Source organism: Triticum dicoccoides, chromosome 4A, assembly GCF_002162155.2.
Source record: "Triticum dicoccoides isolate Atlit2015 ecotype Zavitan chromosome 4A, WEW_v2.0, whole genome shotgun sequence".
Taxonomy (NCBI): domain Eukaryota; kingdom Viridiplantae; phylum Streptophyta; class Magnoliopsida; order Poales; family Poaceae; genus Triticum; species Triticum dicoccoides.
In genome coordinates, this window is record NC_041386.1 from 118,322,232 (window position 1) to 118,343,364 (window position 21,133).

The 21,133-nt window shown below is 44.7% G+C and overlaps 1 protein-coding gene, 1 long non-coding RNA gene and 1 other non-coding gene across 8 annotated transcripts; all 3 read right to left on the reverse strand.

Annotated features, from left to right (window-relative positions):
• Positions 1-1,132: 1,132 nt before the first annotated feature.
• On the reverse strand, positions 1,133-1,204 carry TRNAD-GUC. Its single transcript has one exon. It is a non-coding gene; the product is annotated as a tRNA-Asp (tRNA).
• Positions 1,205-1,553: 349 nt separating this feature from the next.
• On the reverse strand, positions 1,554-4,796 carry LOC119285332. Of its 6 annotated transcripts, none has more exons than XM_037564575.1 (5): positions 4,486-4,796; positions 3,531-3,697; positions 2,558-2,730; positions 2,233-2,419; positions 1,554-2,020 (listed from the first exon to the last, which is right to left on the reverse strand). In XM_037564575.1, exons 2-5 carry the CDS (start codon positions 3,670-3,672, stop codon positions 1,791-1,793), a joined length of 732 nt encoding a protein of 243 aa, XP_037420472.1. In that variant the 5' UTR covers positions 3,673-3,697; positions 4,486-4,796; the 3' UTR covers positions 1,554-1,790. The 6 variants fall into 6 exon arrangements, with proteins under 6 accessions (XP_037420472.1, XP_037420473.1, XP_037420471.1 ...); XM_037564576.1 differs by having other exon boundaries at positions 3,531-3,664; positions 4,486-4,795; XM_037564580.1 differs by lacking the exon at positions 3,531-3,697 and adding an exon at positions 3,304-3,356 and having other exon boundaries at positions 1,607-2,020; positions 4,486-4,795.
• A 1,977-nt stretch (positions 4,797-6,773) lies between these two features.
• Positions 6,774-11,220, reverse strand: LOC119288758. Its single transcript, XR_005141272.1, has 3 exons — positions 11,081-11,220; positions 10,761-11,002; positions 6,774-6,787 (listed from the first exon to the last, which is right to left on the reverse strand). It is a non-coding gene; the product is annotated as an uncharacterized LOC119288758 (long non-coding RNA).
• Between the last annotated feature and the right edge of the window lie 9,913 nt (positions 11,221-21,133).

Genomic DNA, 21,133 nt, shown 5'->3' on the forward strand with positions numbered 1-21,133 from the left:
AAACAATTATAAAATATGACGTATTCTCTGCCAACTGAAAACTAGTACTTAATAGCAAGATATCATGGATGAACTAGAATGGGAAGAAAATGAAGGTGCATCTGCTCTCAAACTTTGGTAAAAAAATAACAAGATATTTACACATATTGAGGCTGATTTGTCTTCATGCTTAATTAAGCTTCCATGCTTTCTAGTGATAAAATGGAGAAAAATCATACACAATATATATGGCAATAAATTATCCTATTTTCTTTTAATACATATCAAGATTATTTTATGTAATTACATGATATCGAGCAAAAATCGAGGGAGCCAGTGTTGGCTCAAGATCGACTACTTTCTCGATCAAGCTAAATAAAGTGCTCATACACAACTCATTTATATTCGAGTCCATCTTGAGTAGAGCAAAAGTACGAGTCAATCTCAAAGGCTCGTGAGCATTGAGCTTTTCTTGCAGTCCTAGCCGCGCAACCGTTGAATGAAGCTTCGCCTCAAACAACCGCAATCGCGTCCCTCTTCTCCTTTTCATGCAAGTTTGTTAGTGAAACCCTAACAGAGTCAAGAAAAATGTGGGAGGTGGTTGTGGGGCATGCTTAAAAAACTGCATGTGCCGCCCAATATGCGATGTGTCCAAGCGCCAAAGTGCTATGCAAAGAAAGCGCACAACGCCTTTTAGCATTTGGGGCAATACAAATGCCCTTTCGTAAAAAGAAGGAAACCAGAAACAAGTTCAATTGGTACGCAAGAAAACAATGCAAAGGTAAAAAAAAAGGAGCGCTATTGAATTCAGCTTCGCGTCGGACAACCGCGATTGCGCCCTGACCTTCCTGTTCCCCCACTCGCTTGCGTCGTTTTCCTTCCCTGTTCTCCTTTTCATGCAAGTTCGTCAATGAAACCCTAGCAGAGTCGAGAAAAATGCGGGAGATGGTTGTGGGGCACTTTTAAAAAAACTGTCTGTGCCGTCCAATAGTGCGATGTGTCCAAGCGCCCGAGTGTGTTGTGCAAAGAAAGTGCATAACGCATTTTAGCATTTGGGGCAATACAAATGCCCTTTCATAAAAAAGAAGAAAACCGAAAACAAGTTCAATTGATACACAAGAAAACAATGCAAAAGGTTTTGAAAAAAAGGTAGCGCCGTTGCCGGGGATCGAACCCGGGTCACCCGCGTGACAGGCGGGAATACTTACCACTATACTACAACGACTTCGGTGATTACACATTTTTGGGGCCTTATAATTAGCTTATAGTTACTAGCTAACAGTGCACAGTTGCCCGTAGCATGAGGAACGTGCAGCTTTCAGTTCCTAATGCGACCCGACGTATGATCAGCTCGCCTCGAATAGCGGAGCTAAAAGAATCTACCCAACTGTATGTATTTCTCGAGATCGTTTTCTTGCACATGCTGAGGTTTTCGAGCCAGCAGTAGAGCCGGCGGCACTGGAGAGCCTCGTTGGCCAGCTGATCGCCGGTGACTACCCTGGTAAGCATTGTAATCCGACAGGGGAAATGCGAGGGATACAATGAAGACTGACATGTGATGACCCACTCATAACTGAATAAGCAACGCTAACCGTTGCCAGATCTTATGAGGGGGAAAAGCGCGACGAATCGAAAGAGTTGTTCTGTTGCTGTCAGAGTTGTGTCTTTCAACCGTGGAGGTGCTGTACATCACAAAAATTTGAAGCTAAAAACTGAAAAGAGAAATGGAAAGAAGAAGAACATTTTATACACGGCGACGTGAACTAATCTGGGATGATTGGAGATCAGGGCGTCAGACTGTATTCGCTATCTTAGAGTTCATTGCTCAGGCCCAGCTCGTCGTCCATGTCGTCTCCCTCCTCGAAGAGCTTGAGAAATCGTAACTGATCCCGCTCCCTCTTCTTTTTCAGCCAGTACTTGTAGGCTCCGAACAAGGCGAGGACGACGATAACGGAAGCGAGAACGCTTACTATTATGGTAACAGCAACAGATGTCTTTTTGGCTTCCACCTCTGAGCTAGAGTGATGGGCTGCAGCATCACCTGACAATGGTAGAGAAACAAAAATCTTTGAGCAATAGCCATGTAGACCTCAAACACATAAAGCATATCGTTAACAATCTATCAATTCAACAGAGCAAACTCGACATCAAATATGCTGCAATGTTGTTACCATGATAAGAAAAAAGCAACCACAAATCATATAAAGGAAGTTTTGAAGAACAGAAACTAGAGGTACTGAATATGAGCCGTACCAACAGAGACAGTACAGTTTGGGCACAGGAAGGTCGCATTGAACTGCCCTTCCTTGAAGTGTGTGTACTTGCCATCTTTGAAGTCACTAGAACACAGCTCCCATTCATCAAACACATCATTTCTAAACATATCCTGTTCGTACAAACCACATCGCTTGCACTTCTTTTCTGGAAGTTCCGTTAAGGGCTGCACAACATGATGTAGTAAGGAATTCAGTGCTTAGTAAAGAAGATAAACGCAAACACCACAATTACTGAAAACCAGTATCAGGTGTGAACCAAATGAGAGGAAGCCACCAATATCTTAAGTAAAAGTTAGACTGACCTGCCATGATTCTCCACCCTTAAAGGTATATATCAAATTTGCCTCCTTCACGTCAGGCAAATATGTCTGGTTATCTCCACTGCAGCGGAAAAACACAGTTGGTCTGGAGAACCATTCATTAGTGGTAAATATATCAATGGTATCAAGTGTGACAAGCCTCGAAGAAAAAGCCCCTGCAAATTATGCATAATCAGTCGTGCACAAAGAATTATTAACGGCAATAGAAGAAATATTATCAAATATTATATCCTGTTCAACTACATACACGAGAACACAAAAAATGCAACAGAGAAAGCATACATGAATTTTAGTTCTATGCATTCCCACTTCAGCAAGGGTATACTCATAATTCATATGGTATTTCCCCTACAATTTTTTCTCAACTCGAATCACACAAGGATTACTATCCAGTATTCAATGTAAGAAGTACAAGGCTTTGACTATGCTCTTTTCTTTCTTTACCTTTATGTTTTTCTAAAGCTTATTCAGTAGGTTACTAACATGAGTATGCTATGTAATACAGTAGCAGAGACAGTCTAATCAATCAATCAATCAATACCTCTTTTCTATGATATTTGTGTTAGTCTAATGCGCAACTTGAGATATTATCATACTGAGAATACAATCTATTACTCAAGTTACTGGCACAATAGAAACTCACCCCAAGTCTTATACTCAACACACCAGCCACTGCTTCACATGGTCAAACACAGCACATTTTTATACCATAGGCAGTGAGAACATACCCAGTCCTTCCTCCTCATAAAGCACACCCATGCTACCAATATGAGAAGCACCACTAGAAAGTGATAAGAACCCATTTCAAAGGAAAAAAAAGGTCATAAGAAAACTATGTTAACAAGGTTCAACTACGATGCCACAAAGTTACAAGAAACAAAATAGATACACACATGAAGAAACAAAAATGAGAAATTCTGCTGTTAATATTAATAATGCACAAAACTATTTTCACCTCTGAATTTGAATTGGCTACTACCAGAGCAGAATTTGTCATTCTTGTTTCTCGGCGTGTGGATCAAATTGTGTGGCATCATAGATGAATCTTGTATCGAATCGATGTTCTCATTTTTCACCAGACGTCCAGACCTTTTCATGTTTTTTGGTGGTAGAACGGAACCACTGTAAGGTAAGGAAGCACCAGATATCCCCTCAACAGGATGTAACCCAGTTTAATTAGAAAGCACGGTCAAGAACTGCTCCGAGTACATATTGATCCCTATCTAAAAAGACACCCTCAGCTGAACAACTACCACCAGCTCCAACAAATGTTCAACAACCGGAGCATGAGATTTTATTTCTAGTAACAATCCTCGTTTCTACAGATAGAAAACTAGTGATAATCCTACTTTCACTAGACTAATGTGCTCACATAACTCCATAGCAGAGTTGCCAAGAATATGGAAATGGCACAGAATATGATGGTTTGACTTATGATTTGCATTGAGTTATACTGATAGAAAACAAACTAATTATGAAGCCTAACCAAATATTTTTTCATGGTGGAACCGAAACGGGGCCACGCTAAGGATTGCTGGACTAGGACAATCCAAATCAAACCAGCAGAACATCCAAATAGTATTATTTGTCATAACACTTGCTTTCAAGGCTCTATAAATCACTACTGCCCTCTCCCGCACGACATCGCCAATAGAAGTCAAGTTGATGAACTGGTAAGCGCTTAGATTGCAGCCAACTTGTTCAGCAAGCCGCCAACGCATTCGAATAATACATACAGATTAAAAATGGGCTGTTTCCTATGGAAGCAACCACTCTCCACGGACAAAATAGGGTAAACTGCCCGTAAAAAAAAAGGTAAACTAGATTCGGTCAAATGTCCACGCGGAAAGATTGACTGCTTAAATCCGAAGAAAAAAGCAGTATTGGGAGAGGTAAGAGCCGGATCTCACCAGGAATCGAGCAGAGGGCGACGAATTGGACGACGAGAAGGAGGCGGCCAGGCGAGATCGGCGGCCGCCAACTCATGCTACGGCTGCGGTGAGCGCTGCGGATCGCCGGTGAAGAATCAGAGTCTCGGACGCAGCTCCCCTAGCGTCTGGCCGCCGTAGGCAGGCAGGTGCTCGCTGCGTCGCTCTTCTTCTTCCTTTTCTTCTTCTTCGCCGTCGAAGTCCCGGAGAGAGAGAGGACAGACCTTTCTCCCGTGGCCACGCGTAAACCCACTACCTTTTCTTTGGAACAGGGAAATGACTCTAAGCCCCTGCTTGGAATCGGTGTATTTCTGTACACCTGTATTTGTTTTACAAGTGTATCTTACCGGCCGTGTGCAAATTCTATCTGAGAATCAAAACGGCGGATCGTGGTCTGCATATTTTACAGGGATAAAAACGCTGGAAACAACAATCCAATTAAGGCCTAAGTATCAATAGGATGAAAGATGCAATATAAACGAATGTGCTCATGTGAGCCCAAGCTGCAGTGATCCCGAAATCTGTACCACTACTTCATCTCGCGATCGATGCAACCAGAGGTACTGGTACAGGCATAAGGCCCACAAGTCAAATGCCGTTCAATTAACCCCGTCACGTATCGTTATGACGGGACAGAAGGAGATACACGATGTGGGCCGTCTCAGCCAAGATTCTGGTCTAATATGGACCGGCAAACCCATTTACTACAAACCACCGTTGGACCTACCAATCTTCCTAGCCTCAAAAAAGAAAAACTACCAATCTTTCTCTGGACGGCTCCGCTCTCTTCTTATTCTTCAAGATTCAACCCACCCCCTCGTAGACCAGTGTTTGAATCAACTCGAATTAGTCCCAGAAATTCGTTCCACAACATGTCTGCATTAACTAGCCCAACTATTCAGCAAGCAAACAATGACATGCAGCGGTATTTGGTTTCTGAAAGCACATGTCAAAAGTTCTCTGATATAAAACATACTCCCTCCGTTCCAAATTACTCGTCGCGAAAATGGATGTATCTTCGCGACGAGTAATTTGGAACGGAGGGAGTATATGGCAGCACCTCAAAACCTGGGATCAAAGTTCATCTAGACACACAACATATCTACTCATCTACCAGATATAATACAGTAATTACCATGAAACATGAGATCAACCCCACCTGAACATCACATTTCTTGAATATAGACAGTGAATCAAACACTAATAATTCGGAAACAGGGTATCATCACCACCTGAAGATCACTACCATACATGTAGTCATCCTAAAGAAACCATTGTTTTTCTCGTTAAAGAACGACAGCATCAGCAACAGCAAGCAATATTTTTAAGTCTGAAAATGTCCTATCTAGCATGCTAGAACTGAAACTATTCTTTTGGTACTCTGCTAACACACATGTTATGTTCATCTAGGCTCAAGATTTTGTTTTTACAGGAACCAGACAACTTAGTATCATCTGTCTAACATAGTTCTACAACCAGAAAACTTGATCACTCGCATCAATTATTTGAGTCCTAGTTCAGCTGCTATGTGACAGTTGTTCCTGCGGCGACCTTCAACACCACAGTTTTTTGCATCTGGCTGGCTTACGAGGCTGCTTTGGAACATCTGCCTGATCAGGGCAGGTTGTTCGTTTGTGCCCTTGCCTCCGACTTATATTGCAGAATTTTGTGCGCTACTTAAACCTTCATAGGGCGCCTTCTCCCTACTTGTCGTAGGCCTCCCAATCTCTGTAAACGGCTTCATTTCAGCAGCATATTTCTTGAACAAGGAGATTACATGCTCATATGCTTTCACACTGCTGTCCTCCATGCGCACAAGCTCCATCGCATGCATATACATATTGAAATGCCTGTAACTAAATGGGTTTTGTTGAGCATGGTCCCTCAGCTAGTACCTGTGTCAGGTTAGGCGGGAGGATATCCCGTGCATCTCTGGTCCATCTTTTTACTATATGCTTCTTTGGGATTTCTGTACCTGTATCGAATTAGTCTGCATTCATCAAATGATTCAAGAGCAATCATGAACAATTTTCACATAAATCTTAATTGCATAATTAACAGTTCAGGACTACCTTCAGTACATGGCTGCATAGCAACCCCATGTGGGCAAACTGCCTGCATTCACATTCAAATTCGCAACATATGTTTTACCTGTTTCGATCTCCTCCATCTGGTATGCACCACACTCTTATAGTATATGGCCAAATTGCCCAAACATAGCTCTGGTATATATCTTGCCAGCATGTCTTTCGGTTGCCATGCTTGCTCACATAAGTGGCCTGCCCTGCAAAATCAACAATTTGATGTCGTCAGACAATTACTTTTCATTATTTAGAAAAAAACTTTTCCTTTTTTCTAGTAAGTATCTTGTAATTTTTGTTCGGTTTTCCTTATAATTTTCCTCAGACTCCCTATCAAACAGCAGTCTCATGTACTTCCTCACAAACACATGCATGGGACAGCCAGGAGACACAAATTTTTTCAGCATATGGTCAGCGCTCTCACTCCACTGCGTACTGGTCATCTTAGCACAAAACACACCTGTGAAGTAAGACTTCGTCCACTTGTGCCGTATCTCATACAATTGTGTCATGTATGCATTGTTCTTTAGTTTGTATTTCTCTACAAGGAACTTCCAAGCCTTCTCAAACGCATCTATGGTGAGCATATGATTAACAACCTTGTGAAACTTAGCACAGAAGTCGATCTTCTTAGAGTACACAACATGCTGGGGATACCATTAATCGATAAAGCTAAATTACAGTCGACTGGACGTTAAGAATAGATCCGCACGATTCGCTATTTCCCGTTTTTCTCTCGATCCACTTCTCCCGCGACCGAAGTTCCCGTTTTTCTCTCGATCCACTTCTCCCGCGACCGAAGTTCCCGTTTTTTCCTCTCGATCAACTTCCCGCATTTTTCTAGCACAGTAAAAATTTGGAGGAAGCGGGAGTCAAACCCCACACCTCCTGGTTGATAACCGAGGTAGGTAACCACATGGTTTACAATTCGCTTGTGTTTATAGTTAGGTCATTAGTCTTTTGTACATGTCTGTAACGTGAGGTGAAAAATAAACCTTTTTCTTTCTTTTCCTTTTTTACACTATTTTTTCTTACCATTTTGGCATTTTTTTCTTGTCCTTTTCTAGTCCGTTGACTTATCTACTCTATTAGTATGATTATATGCATAACATGTTTCGATCCTTGTTCCTCTTATGAGGTAACTCTACTGGCCAACCACCTCACGTACGTTCCCTTTTCTTGAACGAAGAAAGTAAATAGGCTATTTAACATGTCTCCTCTTCTAGGTTTGCACAAAAGTTACTGCAATGTCCGATCTTTTCCGCACTTAAGTAGATTATTTTTACCAACTAGTCTCAAGTTGATGACACTGAGGTAATTTTGGCGAGATGGAGGGGTGTGATGAAATACATCGTCGATTTTTTTGTGTGTGTATAGCATGGTAACTCATACATCATAGACCTGATAATTTATGTACCCCAGTCCTGAAAACTTTGGCGATTGGAGGGGGGAGTTGATGAAATATCCCCTGGTAAGCTTATTGGAATAGCATGGTAACTCACACATCATAGACCTGATAACTTATTGTACCCCGTTATGAAAAAAGTCTATTTTACTACCCTGAATAAAGTGGGATCTATTTTTCGGCTTTTTTTACCCCCCAAACAAACCCAAACCGGAAAAAACACCCCCCTGGCTAGTTTTTCTCCTCCCTCTGTTGATGTGGCACTAGTAAAATGGACTTCTTTCCCCCGGTAACATTGCAAACCTTGTAAGTGATGTGACACGGTCCTGATAACTTTTGGCTAGGGGAAATATACCCATGGTAACTTTTATGTTAATAACACGGTAACTCACACGTCGCAGACCTGATAACTTAAGTACCCCCGGCGTTGGTAACTTTGGTGACCGGGAGCGGGGGGTGATGAAATATCCTCCTGGTAACTTTTGCGTGAATAGCATGATAACTCACACATCGCATACCTGATAACTTATGTACCCCAGTCCTGGTAACCTTTGGCGATGGTGGTGGGGGAGGGTTGTTGGTGAAATATACCCCCTCCCCCGATAGTTTTTGTGTGAATAGCATGGTAAATCACATATCGCAGACCTGATAACTTAGGTACAAACACCCCGGTAACTTTAGACCCAAATAAAAATTTGTTGAAATATACCCCGGTTACTTCTATGCAAAATAGCACGGTAATATATGCACCACGAGCTGATAACTTAGGTACAAATACCACAATAACTTTGACCCGGGGGAGAAGTCGTTGAAAACACAGCTCCGGTCACTTCTGCACAAATAACATGTTAATATACGTATAACATAACTGATAACTTTATGGTAACTTTTTGACCAAAAAAGTGATCAAAACATGCCAACATAAGATGTAGTTTGAAAGTTCTCGTTGCGACAAATTTTTATGTGAAAACAATTTTTCAATCAGAAACGACAGTTTGATCTATATTTTTTTTACAGTTTTGAAATAGCGAAAATCTACAATGACATCTGCTTTCATGTGCTCTAATGCATTTGCATGTGGAGAGAATCTTGGAGGAGCCATTATTATGCCCCGGTGATTTCTATGTAAACAGGATGGTAACTGATGTACCATAGAGGTGATAACTTACTTTAGCTTTTGACCCAAAAAAAAGTCGTCGAAATATACCAACATTGGATCTAGTTTCGAAGGTATCGTCGCGACAAATCTTTTATGTGAAAACAGTTTTTCAATCGGAGCGACGGTTTGACCTATAAAACATTTTAAAGTTTTAAATTTGATGGAATCTTCGATGACATCAGCAGTTTTGTCCTATATGCATGTATGCAGCTATTAGGAAAAAGATTGGACTGAATGTGTTTGTTCTTGTATTGAAAAAGAAATCAACACTCAGCAACAGCACTCCGAACGATCATAGATGAATCGTGCGGATCTATCACTTATAGTCCGTACGTATGGCCGTTAGCACAGTCCATTATTAATTGAGCAAACAGCCATAGATTGTTACCTGGCAGTATTGTTTGCGGTGCAGCCCCACCCATCATCATAATAAATTCCGCAAAAACCCACTCAAATGTCTCAACCTTCTCATCGCGAACTAGCACTCCAGCTAGGATAATGCTCTAAAAATGATTGTTAACACCCATAAAAGACCAAATGGCATGTCATAAAGGTTTGTCCAGTACGTTGTATCAAACGTCATAACATGTCTCAAGAACATGTACTGCAACCTCCTGTTACCACTAGCCCACATTAGACTGCAGGTAATTTGATCAATGAAGTTAAGTAAAGTCCAACACAATGTTGAGTGGGTCATAAAAAACCATGGAAAAGCTCTTCAGAAGCAGGCATACCGCACAGCCACATACTATCTCCTGCATGCGTTTTGTTCGATTCACATTCAGCCTGCTTTTTCCATACGTAATGCCGAATCCTTTTTGTGTCTCGCCAAGTGTGTCCAAGCTTGTTCCTATCTTTGGCACGATGACAATGTCAACAGGCTGCTCAGCAAACTGCCGGATTGTTTTTTCCAGGGCTAATATCCTGCCAGTGCAAGGGGCTCTAACTAATTTAGCAGCCCCAATACGCACTCTGTACAATAATGAAGATTAGTGCACGTAGTCAGTCCCATCTTAGATTAATGCAACGGGATGAAACCAAGCAAAACAAAATTAGTTATAATATTCTCACAGTAAAGAACAGGCCCGGATTGATGCCACAGAACGACATCAACCAAAACAAAAATAATTATAATGTTCACACAATAAACATCAAACCAGTTTCGATGCGACCGACTCTCATCAAGCAAAACAAAATTAAGTTTAATGTTCAGACGACAAGCTAAATAATCATCTATATTTAGTTCTCATGATGATACATGGTATTTGAAAATGTAGTACAAATATACAGGAATGTTGCATAGCCTGACATATTGAGCAGCCAGTGCAGATCCTAACAGGACTGAATTCAATTATTTACCAGGCTCAATTTCGGCGTACATTTTTTCATTCTGGTTCGCTAACAATCAAGCACAAAGTTGTTTACAATACAAATTTTTCATGACAAACTACCCAAACTACAAAATTCAGTAGTCCACAGAATATTCACTAAAATCACTCCATATCCATTCAAATTACTTCTATCATACGTACTTACATTTTTTACCAAATGACTTTATTTCAACTCAGTGCTAAAACGGAAATTAAAATTATCTCAATCCATAACTTCATACCTTTTAGTCGAGCCAGGAGTTTTCGGGCCAACAGGTTCTATGGAGTTCTCTGGACCTTGAGGCTTCTCTGCACTACCTGCACCTGGAGCAGCTTCCGGAGCACAAAGCTGCGCATCTGCACTTGAAGCCGTCACGGCCGACACCTCGACCACCGGCGGCGTCATCACAGGGTAATGAAGGGGACTCATGGGGATGTTGTTCTGGTTGACCTCGAGCAGAGTTCTGCTACTCCACCAAGTAGCCTGCAGACTAATCAGATCAAATGCGAATCATAAGTCTAGAAATTGACGAACAATCATCAAGGGCGAACAGACCCATACCTATTTATCGGCTGCATCAAGAACTCCATAGTTGCCGGATCTGCCACTCGCCTTCTAGAAAGAACTTTCTCCACCGGCTCGCATTTTCTCAAGAATGCAAGATCCAAGGAGAAGAGGTAGGAGATAGTCGCTCGTGCCCATTCACAGCCGCAATAACTGCACCCACTGCGGGCGTCACCGGAAAGCAACAATTCTGATCCACGGATCAGGAAGCCGGCGACATCTCGAGCCACGGCTCTGACCCGCGCCGTCCATGGAGCACAAACGTCCGTGCAAACATGGCCCACCTAACAGGCCCGTATCACGAATTATCTATACCAGATGGGTCCCTCAGCCTGTCAACGCATTGAATATCTCCAATCGCAAAGCTGGAACGAGCGGACAGATACCGAGCTCCAGTGTGCTCGCGCTCACATACTACGCGTCCATAAACGAATCTATACTCTATACCTACCTACTAATAAAGTCATTAGTGCTTCTGTCTGCCTGCCACTAATTTTATCATTAATTTTATAAAATAGTCTATGTGTTTTGGGTATTCAAACATTGATCCAAATAAGTGGAAAACAGTTCGCCTTTTTTAAAATCTCCATCCCAACACATGGCTGCCCCCGCCGCCACCCTTCCCCAACGCACGCCTCCAACTCACTCCTTCTTGCTTTGTTCCTCTGCTCCGCTCTTGAGGTCGCCATCTTGGGGTGGATCCGGCCCATGGCAGATGAAGAGGAGGATGGCAGAGTGAAGAACCGGCGCTAGTGATTATCGTATGGTGGCGGCGACTGGTGGAGGGAGGAAAGGGGTAGGGAGAGGAGCCACCACAGCTACCTTCTCTCGCAAACCGCTCCCCCCCCCCCCACGCCACCTATGACGCGCCTCCATGCCGCCAGGAGGACTCTGACGGTGACAAACCTCTAGGAGTTATGACAAACCTCCGCCGCCTGCCCATCTTGGCGTGCAGACATCGTCCCAGGCTACTGAACACCGGTCACTGTCGGCGTTCTGGGAACGGGGGTCCCCAAACTTGCCTGCCTGCGGCCTGTGGCGTGGCTTAAGTGGGGGCCCAGCGTGGCCCATTGTAACATCCCGATTCTCGGAATGTTTAAGAAAAAGTTTTCCAAAAATCAGGACAAGAAAATTTCGTTTGTTTTATTTGGTTACGAAGCTTAAATTGGACTTTTATAATTTGGAGAATTTAATTTGAACTAATGCGAACTTAAATTTAAATTGAGTTTTGTTCTTCCCTTTTAGTTGGGTTTTGTTTTTCTCTCTTCATCATATTAAATTATGCACATTTGTATTTTTGGAACTTCTTTTTCTAGTTTTTCTTTTAGAAAAATCTAATGCTTTTCTTTTATAATTTTCTCATAGGAAAGCTAATTCTTTTCTCTATCTTTTTTGAGTAAATTCTTTTCTAACTCTAGACAAATTGGCTAGCCCAATTTGCCACCTCTCTTCTCTATTTGTCTATCCGAATTGGCCAAGCCCATTTCTTTTTCCTCCTCTCTCTTCCCACTTTCCCACTTGGGCCTGACCAAACTGGCCATCTCTTTAGCTAGCGAGCACCTGCTCTCCTTCCTTCTGTACGTTCACAATGACATGAAGAGAAACAGCCACCTACAAGTACATAGGAAACTTCTGCATCCTCCTTTAATTCCTCTTTCCTTCCTTATTTCTCTTCACCTTCCATCTTCCAACGCCAACCCAAGCGCTTCTCCTTCCTCACGGCTCCACCCACACTTGAACATACATGAGCACACGAAGCTGAAACGTACAGGCACTAGAACTCCTGATTCTCTCAAACGTTCTCAAATCCGTGAGTATATATATGTGTGCCCCATATCAACTCCTCCCTTCTCCCTTCCACAATCTCTCCAAAACTCTCTCCGAACTGCTACTGCTCCATGGATGCCGGCGCTCGTTCCCGGTGACTCGGACCATCTCCATCCATGCCCTTGCGCCAGAAGGTTCCCCTGCACACCATGGTTCCATTCAGGGAAGAATGAACGCGATCCGTCAAGCACACACGAAGAATTCTGCATGTCCACGTACACTGTTCATCAAGTTCGTCGCACTGTTCCATCAAACTCGGTGAGCCTCTATCAAATTCCTTTTGCATGCGTACTTGTCATCACCTAGTGTATCCCGTAGACATCATGATTCGACCTATCTCTGCCGTTGGCCGCGTGTGTCCAAAACTGAATCCGATTCGATGGCATAATTCTTTAGTTTTGTTCATCATATGACTTTGAGCCCAATAGATAAAATTCTCCATATGACCGTAGAAATCCAGTGATGGGGTTAGATTGTGGGTTCTATCTTGTGATCGGTAGAAGAGATATAATCTTAGTCGTTCTTTTTGTATGGAATCCAAATAGGTTTTGTGTTGGTAAAACTTTTCTATTGGTATGTTATTTATATGTCTCTCGTTATGCCTAGGAGTATCAAATGTTTTACTTGATTGATTTGAAGGTGCGTTTTATTTTTTTGTAGCATTTCGTGTAGATAACTTTATGCATCATCTAAAAGTATGATATGCCTTTGTATTAGTTCCTTCGAGTTATTACCTTGTGTAGGAGTTGATTGGTGCATTAGTTATCATCCCTCATACATGATTGGCACGTGTTATTATTTTAATTAGATTGAAGCATTATTAGTGTAATCTTATTATCATTATGTTGGTTATATTTGATACTTATTGTTTACGAGCGTACAATATTTGGTGAACGCTCGACATGCTTATATTTATATGGAATTATTCTAAACTTTGCTTTATGTATCGAATAATGGAATATTTCATGTTTCGATTATTTCCTTTTGTTTAGCATGAATATATCTTAGATATATTTTCTATATTCATTTACATCCATGTAGCATGTGTGTTTTATATATTCAAAATCATGTCATGCCTATGATAGTGGTCCGACAATCTATTATTTTGTTGTTTAGTTTCTTTATAGTAGTTGTCTTGAATTGGCATGTTAACTTAGAACATAGCCATGGTTATGATGAATTACTTGTTGTAGGCACTCTATTAGCATTTTAATTATCTGTCGCATCATGCGTGGTTCAAGCTCACTTTCTCACTTTGCTAAGTTGTGTGACATGTCATGTTTTATGTGCTATTTTAGTAGCAACTTTTGAGTAATTGTTAACGCGATTTTGTAGATATTTATTGTTTAGTATTGCATGGATAGTTGCTTTATCTCATTGTCATATTTGCATTCTATATAGAATTTATTCGTTGTGAACATAGAGTTCAGTTTATTATTTCTTAGTAATTAGCAAACGTGTTATATTTACCTAGGATAGTAGCTATGCATGCTTAGTTGATTGACATGTCATGTTAGTACTTACTCAAGTAGAAGGCATATTTGGTTGTATGCCTACCATGTGTTATATCATTGGTAGTTTGTACCTTATGTTCATACATTTGGTTAACGTTTACTTGGTAGATATATCATAGTGATTTGTTGATACCATACATTCTTTTATTTAAGAATTTCTTGCCTTATCAATACCATGTCATGATATTCGATTGTATAACTTGATTGCATAACACGTGTCTATACCAATCCGTGTGTTGTATGATGCTTAGTTGTGTACCTTTTATATATTTGCAAGTGTATGATGACTACATAGAAGTGCATGTCATTTTCACTCATTCTAGTATAGTACATTGCTTGATGTCATGATCTGATTGTCTAACTTGCCTAAATGCTTAGTATGACATGTCCATGTGCTTATATGAGATAACTAGTATGTAAGGTTGTGTGCTCTTGCCATTCTTGATGTTCATGTTAGTTGATATCAACTAGGTTATCTCATTGTTGCGAGTTGTATTATATTAGTATCATACTTTGGCATCTTGTGTGATGATCATTCATACTTAGCGTTATACAGTACCTAGTTATTACATTGTTGTATATCTAGATGCCGTTCATGCAAGTGATCTTTCATATTTTATGATGTTCCAGGTGTTATAGTTGTGCTTGTGTTGCTCTTATATGATTGACTTGTCTCACGTAGTATTATGAGTGCTTTATACTTGTTGTGATAGTTCATCTCATGTTTAGGATAGTTGTACATCCTTCTGTTCCATGTGTTGTATAGTTTCTTGTTAATTCCTTTACAAATGAATTGGTTTGATATATAATAGACTTGATCCTATTTCTTTTAGTAATGTTTTATGGCTCGACCTAGATCAACTAAATCCATGTTGTTGAATGGTATTTGATTGCTTAACTAGTATGGTTTACAATGTTGGTTTGATGATCATATGGATTACTTGCTTTTGAATATAATAGATGATGTATATGTTTGGATGCTATTGATGACCATTATAAATATTTAGATTATGTCTAATTATTTATTTGTGGTTAACTTTTACCTTGAGCATGTCATGTTGTGATTGCGTAGTTAAATGCATAGGACAGTTCCTTTTTATGTGTGTTGATGCCATTGCTTTTGTTATATAGTTAGGTGTGATGTGTAGTGGGTACTACTAGTGGTTAGTACCATAGTTCGTATTAGAACGTTAGTATTGTTGGCAAGCCTTGATTATCCATCATCAACTAAACCCTGTCAATTCATCGAGTCCTCTACTTACATTCCAGTCATGTTATCTCCTTTTGGAATCTCCATCTGATCAATATCTTGCTATCCATCCACCCTTAATTTGTTTTGGATGTTATTTGGATTACTTTTGTTTTAGTAGTTATTGTTTGTCTTTTGCTATCGGTACGACGAGTAGGGAGTGACAACGATGTTGGACATGGACAGAAACAGGTTACCGAAGAAGGACTCAACAACGAAGGCATGCCTTCTTCTTTGATCATATTTATCCTATGTTTACAAAATTGCATTCTGTTTTATGGCTACTATATGCATACTATTTTATCTCGTAGCTAGCGTGTCGATTGACACATTACCCTGATCCGCTTGTCGCCTATTCACTTGACACCTGAGTAGAATTATATAGTATTCTGGTAGAGTAGAAATGCTTAGCCATGCTTATTACCCTATAGGTTCTTTGTTGAATGATCTTTGAGTCATTGACACTTGAAACTTATTGTTGAGCTTGCTGAGCTAGGCAAGTTGGCCTTGTTGACCTTCTCTATCCTCTTCTACTCTGGGTGAAACTTACCATCTGAATACTGGCACGGGCGACAGCTGAATCAAGGATTGAAGGAGCGATTGGCCGCCCTTCACGACTTGAAGGGGGCAATCAGTCGTCTGTGCCGCTTAAGGCCTAATAAGTCTTGGATTTGAAGATTGTGATAACAGTACAACCACATGCTATATGGGCACTGGCTTGGTCAAGTAAGCTAGTCAGCCTTAGGTGTCGATGTCGTCGTACCGCAGATGGGATAGCTGCCTTAAGAGGAGTATCCTCGGCACAGATGGGCGGCCGGTTTGAGGACGTACTCTTAGTTCCGTGCGCCAGACCCGGTGGGCATGTCACATCTTTGGGGGATCTAGTCCAAAGACCCCGTCACAATCTCCCTGCCGGTATACCAGATGGTGCACTACACTAGCGACGGCTAGTGGCAACAAGTCGGGATTGTGTCGTGTGGGTAACGTGTACAACCTCTGCAGAGTGTAAAACTATTTGAATAGCCGTGTCCACGGTCAAGGACATCACATGAATCTTTCTTGACATACAGGACCTGTCTTGCTTATTCCCTCTTTACCCCTATTCTTGGAACCTATGAAGAGTGAGTTGATCAAGGATCCTCACTTTGATGAAAGTTATTCTGCAGATAAAACACATTCTCATCAAAAACTGCTTTTATCCAACTGCTTTATTTGTCAAACAAAATTAGCTTTATGCAAATGAGCCATACAGCCTTTCTTTGAAGCCACATGTAGTTATGAGGACCTTCCCTGAGGGAGGCATGTTGAGTACGTAATGTACTCATGGCAATAATTTTGTTGACAACAGAGTTGCATGGAGATGAAGGTGATGACTACGACTACTATGGCGATCCGTAGGAGTGAGGTCACGTGGACTACATCGACTGCCTATGGCTGAGATGGAGTCGCTACGCATTGTACTTTCCGCTGTTTTTCTGAATGTAATAAGTGTCATGAGACATTTATCTAGGTATGCCTTGTGGCAAGATATATTTAAAATTGTAATACCTTTTATGTACTGTGCAATGATATCATTTCACTGTGTCATCAACAATGATCCTAGGGTTGACAAATATACACAGGAGGGTCTGGAAGTTAATTCCGGGTTCTCACACCCATCTTCATCAGCTCAAGCTCAAGACCCTCGCGAGGGCCAAGCCTCGCGGGGCGGACGATAGGAAGCTTCCTCAGAGGCAACCTCATCAGGCAGGCTCACGAGGAGGCAGAGAGATCAAGGCAGGGGTACCTCGTGAGGAACCCGTGACGCAAGCCATGATGATCGAGACCAGGCGGGCGCCAGCCTGCGCAGTGTCCTTGTTTCCCCTTTGGTGCAAAGGGGGCAAGTACAGGCCAAGGCATCAGGCAAAGGTTGCCATTCCGGTGCAACGAGACCAAGACCAGCAGAGCGGTAGGACAGAAGTCACCGTGGAGCCCAATACGGCGTCATCACCAGTGCTTTTGGCAGCCGAAGACCACCTTTGGTCAGGATAACTTGTACTACATGTTCCCCTTCAAAATGGCCAATTGTTAGCGCCCTTCCCGCTCATTATTTGGGGAGAGGCCTAGGGCCTCTATAAATAGAGCTAGCCACCACAGAGTAGAGGGGATCGATCTATCGATCGAGAAAACATCTAGAAATCTGGTAGAACCCTAGCAAAGAGGGAGGGAGAGGCGACTGAACTCACCCTAGCAGTTCATTGCACCAGCTCAAGAACACCTCTCGCGAGGCTGTTCTTCCTTTGTACTGATCCTCATCAGCCCCTGAGGCAATCCACCACACCACACACTGGAGTAGGGTATTACACCACAACGGTGGCCCCGAACCAGTATAAACCTTGTGTCCCTTGTGTTGTTCGTTGTTTCCAGCTCAAATCACGCGAGGAGATTGGACGTAGATTGGTAGGGGAGAGATCTCCGCGTGCACCCTAGTGTTCGAACCTCAAGGGTCTGCCGGAACCCGAAATCCGACATTTGGCGCGCCAGGTAGGGGTGCGCCGGAATCTTTCTTCCGCCGTTCGCGTGTTATCTTCCGCCGTGTCCATGGCCGACCCTCGTCGGGCTCGCGCCGAGCGCCGGGCTGCTCTCGCCACCCGCGTCGCCCAAACGGCGCCCGTCGGCGGTCGTCCTCGTCGATCCCCGTCGCCTGCCGCCAATGCCGCCACCGGCCCGGTGGGGAACGAGCAGCAGACCTCCTCCCAGCATCCTTCGGTGTGGCGGGAGGGTCGCACCGCCACACTGTCGCTGACTCCAGCCGCTTCGTCGTCCCATGCCCGTCGCGCCCCCACGGACGCGCACGCCGCGCTGCTCTTGGCAAGAGAACTCTTGCACTACCGCTCCGTCGACGACCTCTTCGAAGACTGGCTCGCCCGCGTCACCGAGCTTGTCAGCGCCGCAGGGGGCTCCCCCTTCCCGTCCTTCTCGCTGCCTCACCCTCCATTCCGCGCAGGTGGCGAGGATCAGGAGGTGCCTCCACCACCACCTCCCCAAGGAGGCGCCTTGGCTCCGAGGCGCGCAGCCCCGGGGCGAGACCCTCCGCGTCTGGCGCCTGCGCAGTAAGAAAGGAGCTGCCAAGAGATTCCTCGTCCCCAAGAAGGTGCTCGCGCGCTCCCAATGCCGACGCGCCAAGATCGCGTCCCTGCACCTCCACGCCAAGACCCCGCGCTGCTCCAAGCGGTGGCGCGCGGTAATCCCCATGAGCAAGCCCAGTACCAGCAAAAGGCACCGGTGGCCATAGCAGGCTGCCGTGCCCTCACCCCCGAGCTATGCGACGTCGCATGGCCAGGCAAGTTCAAGCCTGACCTGCCCCCTTGCTACGATGGCACGGCGGACCCGGCGGAGTTCCTCCAACTCTACAAGCTATGCATCGAAGCCGCCAACGGAGACGAAAGGGTCATGGCGAACTGGTTTCCCATGGCGCTCAAGGACGGGGCCCGCACCTGGCTCCTGAACCTAGCTCCTGGCACAATCTCCTCCTAAGACGAGATGCGCACTCGCTTCATCGCCAACTTTCAGGGCACTCGCGACCGGCCCCCGGCCGTGAGCGATCTGCGCCGCATCAAGCAGCAGCAAGGGGAAACCCTGCAGAAATACATCCAGCGCTTCAACAACGGTTGCCTCAAGATCCCCAAGGTGACTGAAGAAGTCATCATCTCGGCCTTCTTCGATGGCGTATGTGACGTCAAGATGAAGGAGGAGCTAGCAATCCATGAAGACCTATGCACATCCCTGGAGCTGTTCAACTTGGCGAGCAAGTGCGCTAGGGCAAAGGAAGGGCGCCTTTCCCTCCTCGAGCTCCCAGCTGCTGACCCAGAAGAAAAGAAGCCCAAGGCCAAGGACATGAAGCGCAAGGGGGCTGCCATGCTTGCAGCAGAGCCAGACACCAAGCGAGGCAGGGATCAGCCTGAGTCATCCAAAGGCAGCCGGTACTGCATGTACCATGACCTCCACACCCACAACACCAACGAATGTCAAGAGCTCAGGGCCGTGAGGGATGGACGTGTCGGCCGACGCCCCGAGCGCAACGACAGGGGCTATGGTCGAGGAGGAGGAAGAGGTGGCGGACGATGGGAAGACCGTGGCCCTCGCCAAGGGTGGCATGACCGACCTCGCGAGGATCACAGGCAGGACCAGCCTCGTGAGGTAGGCTGGAGAGATCAGCCTCGTGAGGATCGCCCGCGCGGCAACGCAAACCTTCCTCCTCTGCCGCCACCGCCAAGGAGGAACGAAGATCAACATCAGGACGAGGGGGCTGGGGGCTTCCAGGAGCCGCGCGCAATCGCTTGTATCTTGGGTGGCGCGCAGGCCCCAGCCTCACAGCGCATCTTCAAGCAATTTGCTCGCGAGGTGAATGCAGTCCTCCCCAAGCTTGAGGCCACACGCCCTCTCAGGTGGTCCGCGTGCGCTATCACGTTCAGCTCAGCGGATCAGCTCAAGTGCACGGCAACGGCTGGAGTCCTCCCTATGCTTTGCTCCCCAGTCATCAGCAACGTGCAGGTCACCAGGACCCTTATTGACGGCGGAGCAGGATTCAACATCCTGTCCGTCGAGACATTCGACAATCTCCAAATGTCGTACGATCAGCTTCAGCCAACCAAGCCCTTCTCAGGAGTCACTGATGGTTCCATTGTTCCGATAGGGCAGGTTTGCCTTCCAGTCACCTTCGGGCAGCGCAACAACTACCGCACCGAGCTCATCGACTTCGACGTCGCCCACATCCGTCTGCCATACAACGCCATCCTCGGGTACCCAGCCCTGGCCAAGTTCATGGCAGTGACTCACCATGGATACAATGTCCTCAAGATGCCAGGAAGCGGTGGAGTCATCACTGTACCCTGTGAAGAAAGAGACGCGGTGTGTTCACTTGAGCGCGCGTTCCAAGCCGCAGCAATCGAAGACCCGGACCGCGGAAACAGAAGACTTCCCGAGGTGACCCCCAAGAAGAAGAAGGCTTCGCCTGGCCCAACCCATCAGGAGGAAGGCACCTCCGGAGGTGTTGGGTCAGGATCTGCGCCCAATCAGGGAGCGCCACCCTCTCTCGCATAGGAACGCGCGCCCGGCGCCCTCCTCAGGCAGGGCTCGGGGGCTCTTTCTTAGAGAGCCACCGACTTTGCCAAGGTCGCGAGGGAAGCGCTCGGGCACCACTTGGAGGGGTGCTTGTAGGCACGTTTCCCTCAGGAAGGTACAAGGCAAGGAAGACCAAACCCTCAGGAGTTCATCGCAAGCAACACTCAGGAGCTATAGGAGTCGAGAGTCATGCACGACAGCCGCCGCTCGCCCGCCATGGCCCCACATCCAGGTGAGGATGGTGGTGCGTCTGCATCGACGTGCCAGAGCTCAACCAAGCCGCGTCTCAGGAGCGCCTCTGGCCTTCGCGCGTGGGGCGCTGTGAGGGTCCACCTCACAACTACGTTCGCATGCCTT

Coding starts and splice junctions, on each gene's coding strand:
- LOC119285332 (XM_037564575.1), bottom strand. CDS start 3,672: ATGAAAAGGTCTGGACGTCTGGTGAAAAATGAGAACATCGATTCGATA. Junction 2,731..3,530: donor TAGCCAATTCAAATTCAGAG/GTGAAAATAGTT, acceptor CATAATTTGCAG/GGGCTTTTTCTTCGAGGCTT. Junction 2,021..2,232: donor AAACTGTACTGTCTCTGTTG/GTACGGCTCATA, acceptor TACCATTGTCAG/GTGATGCTGCAGCCCATCAC.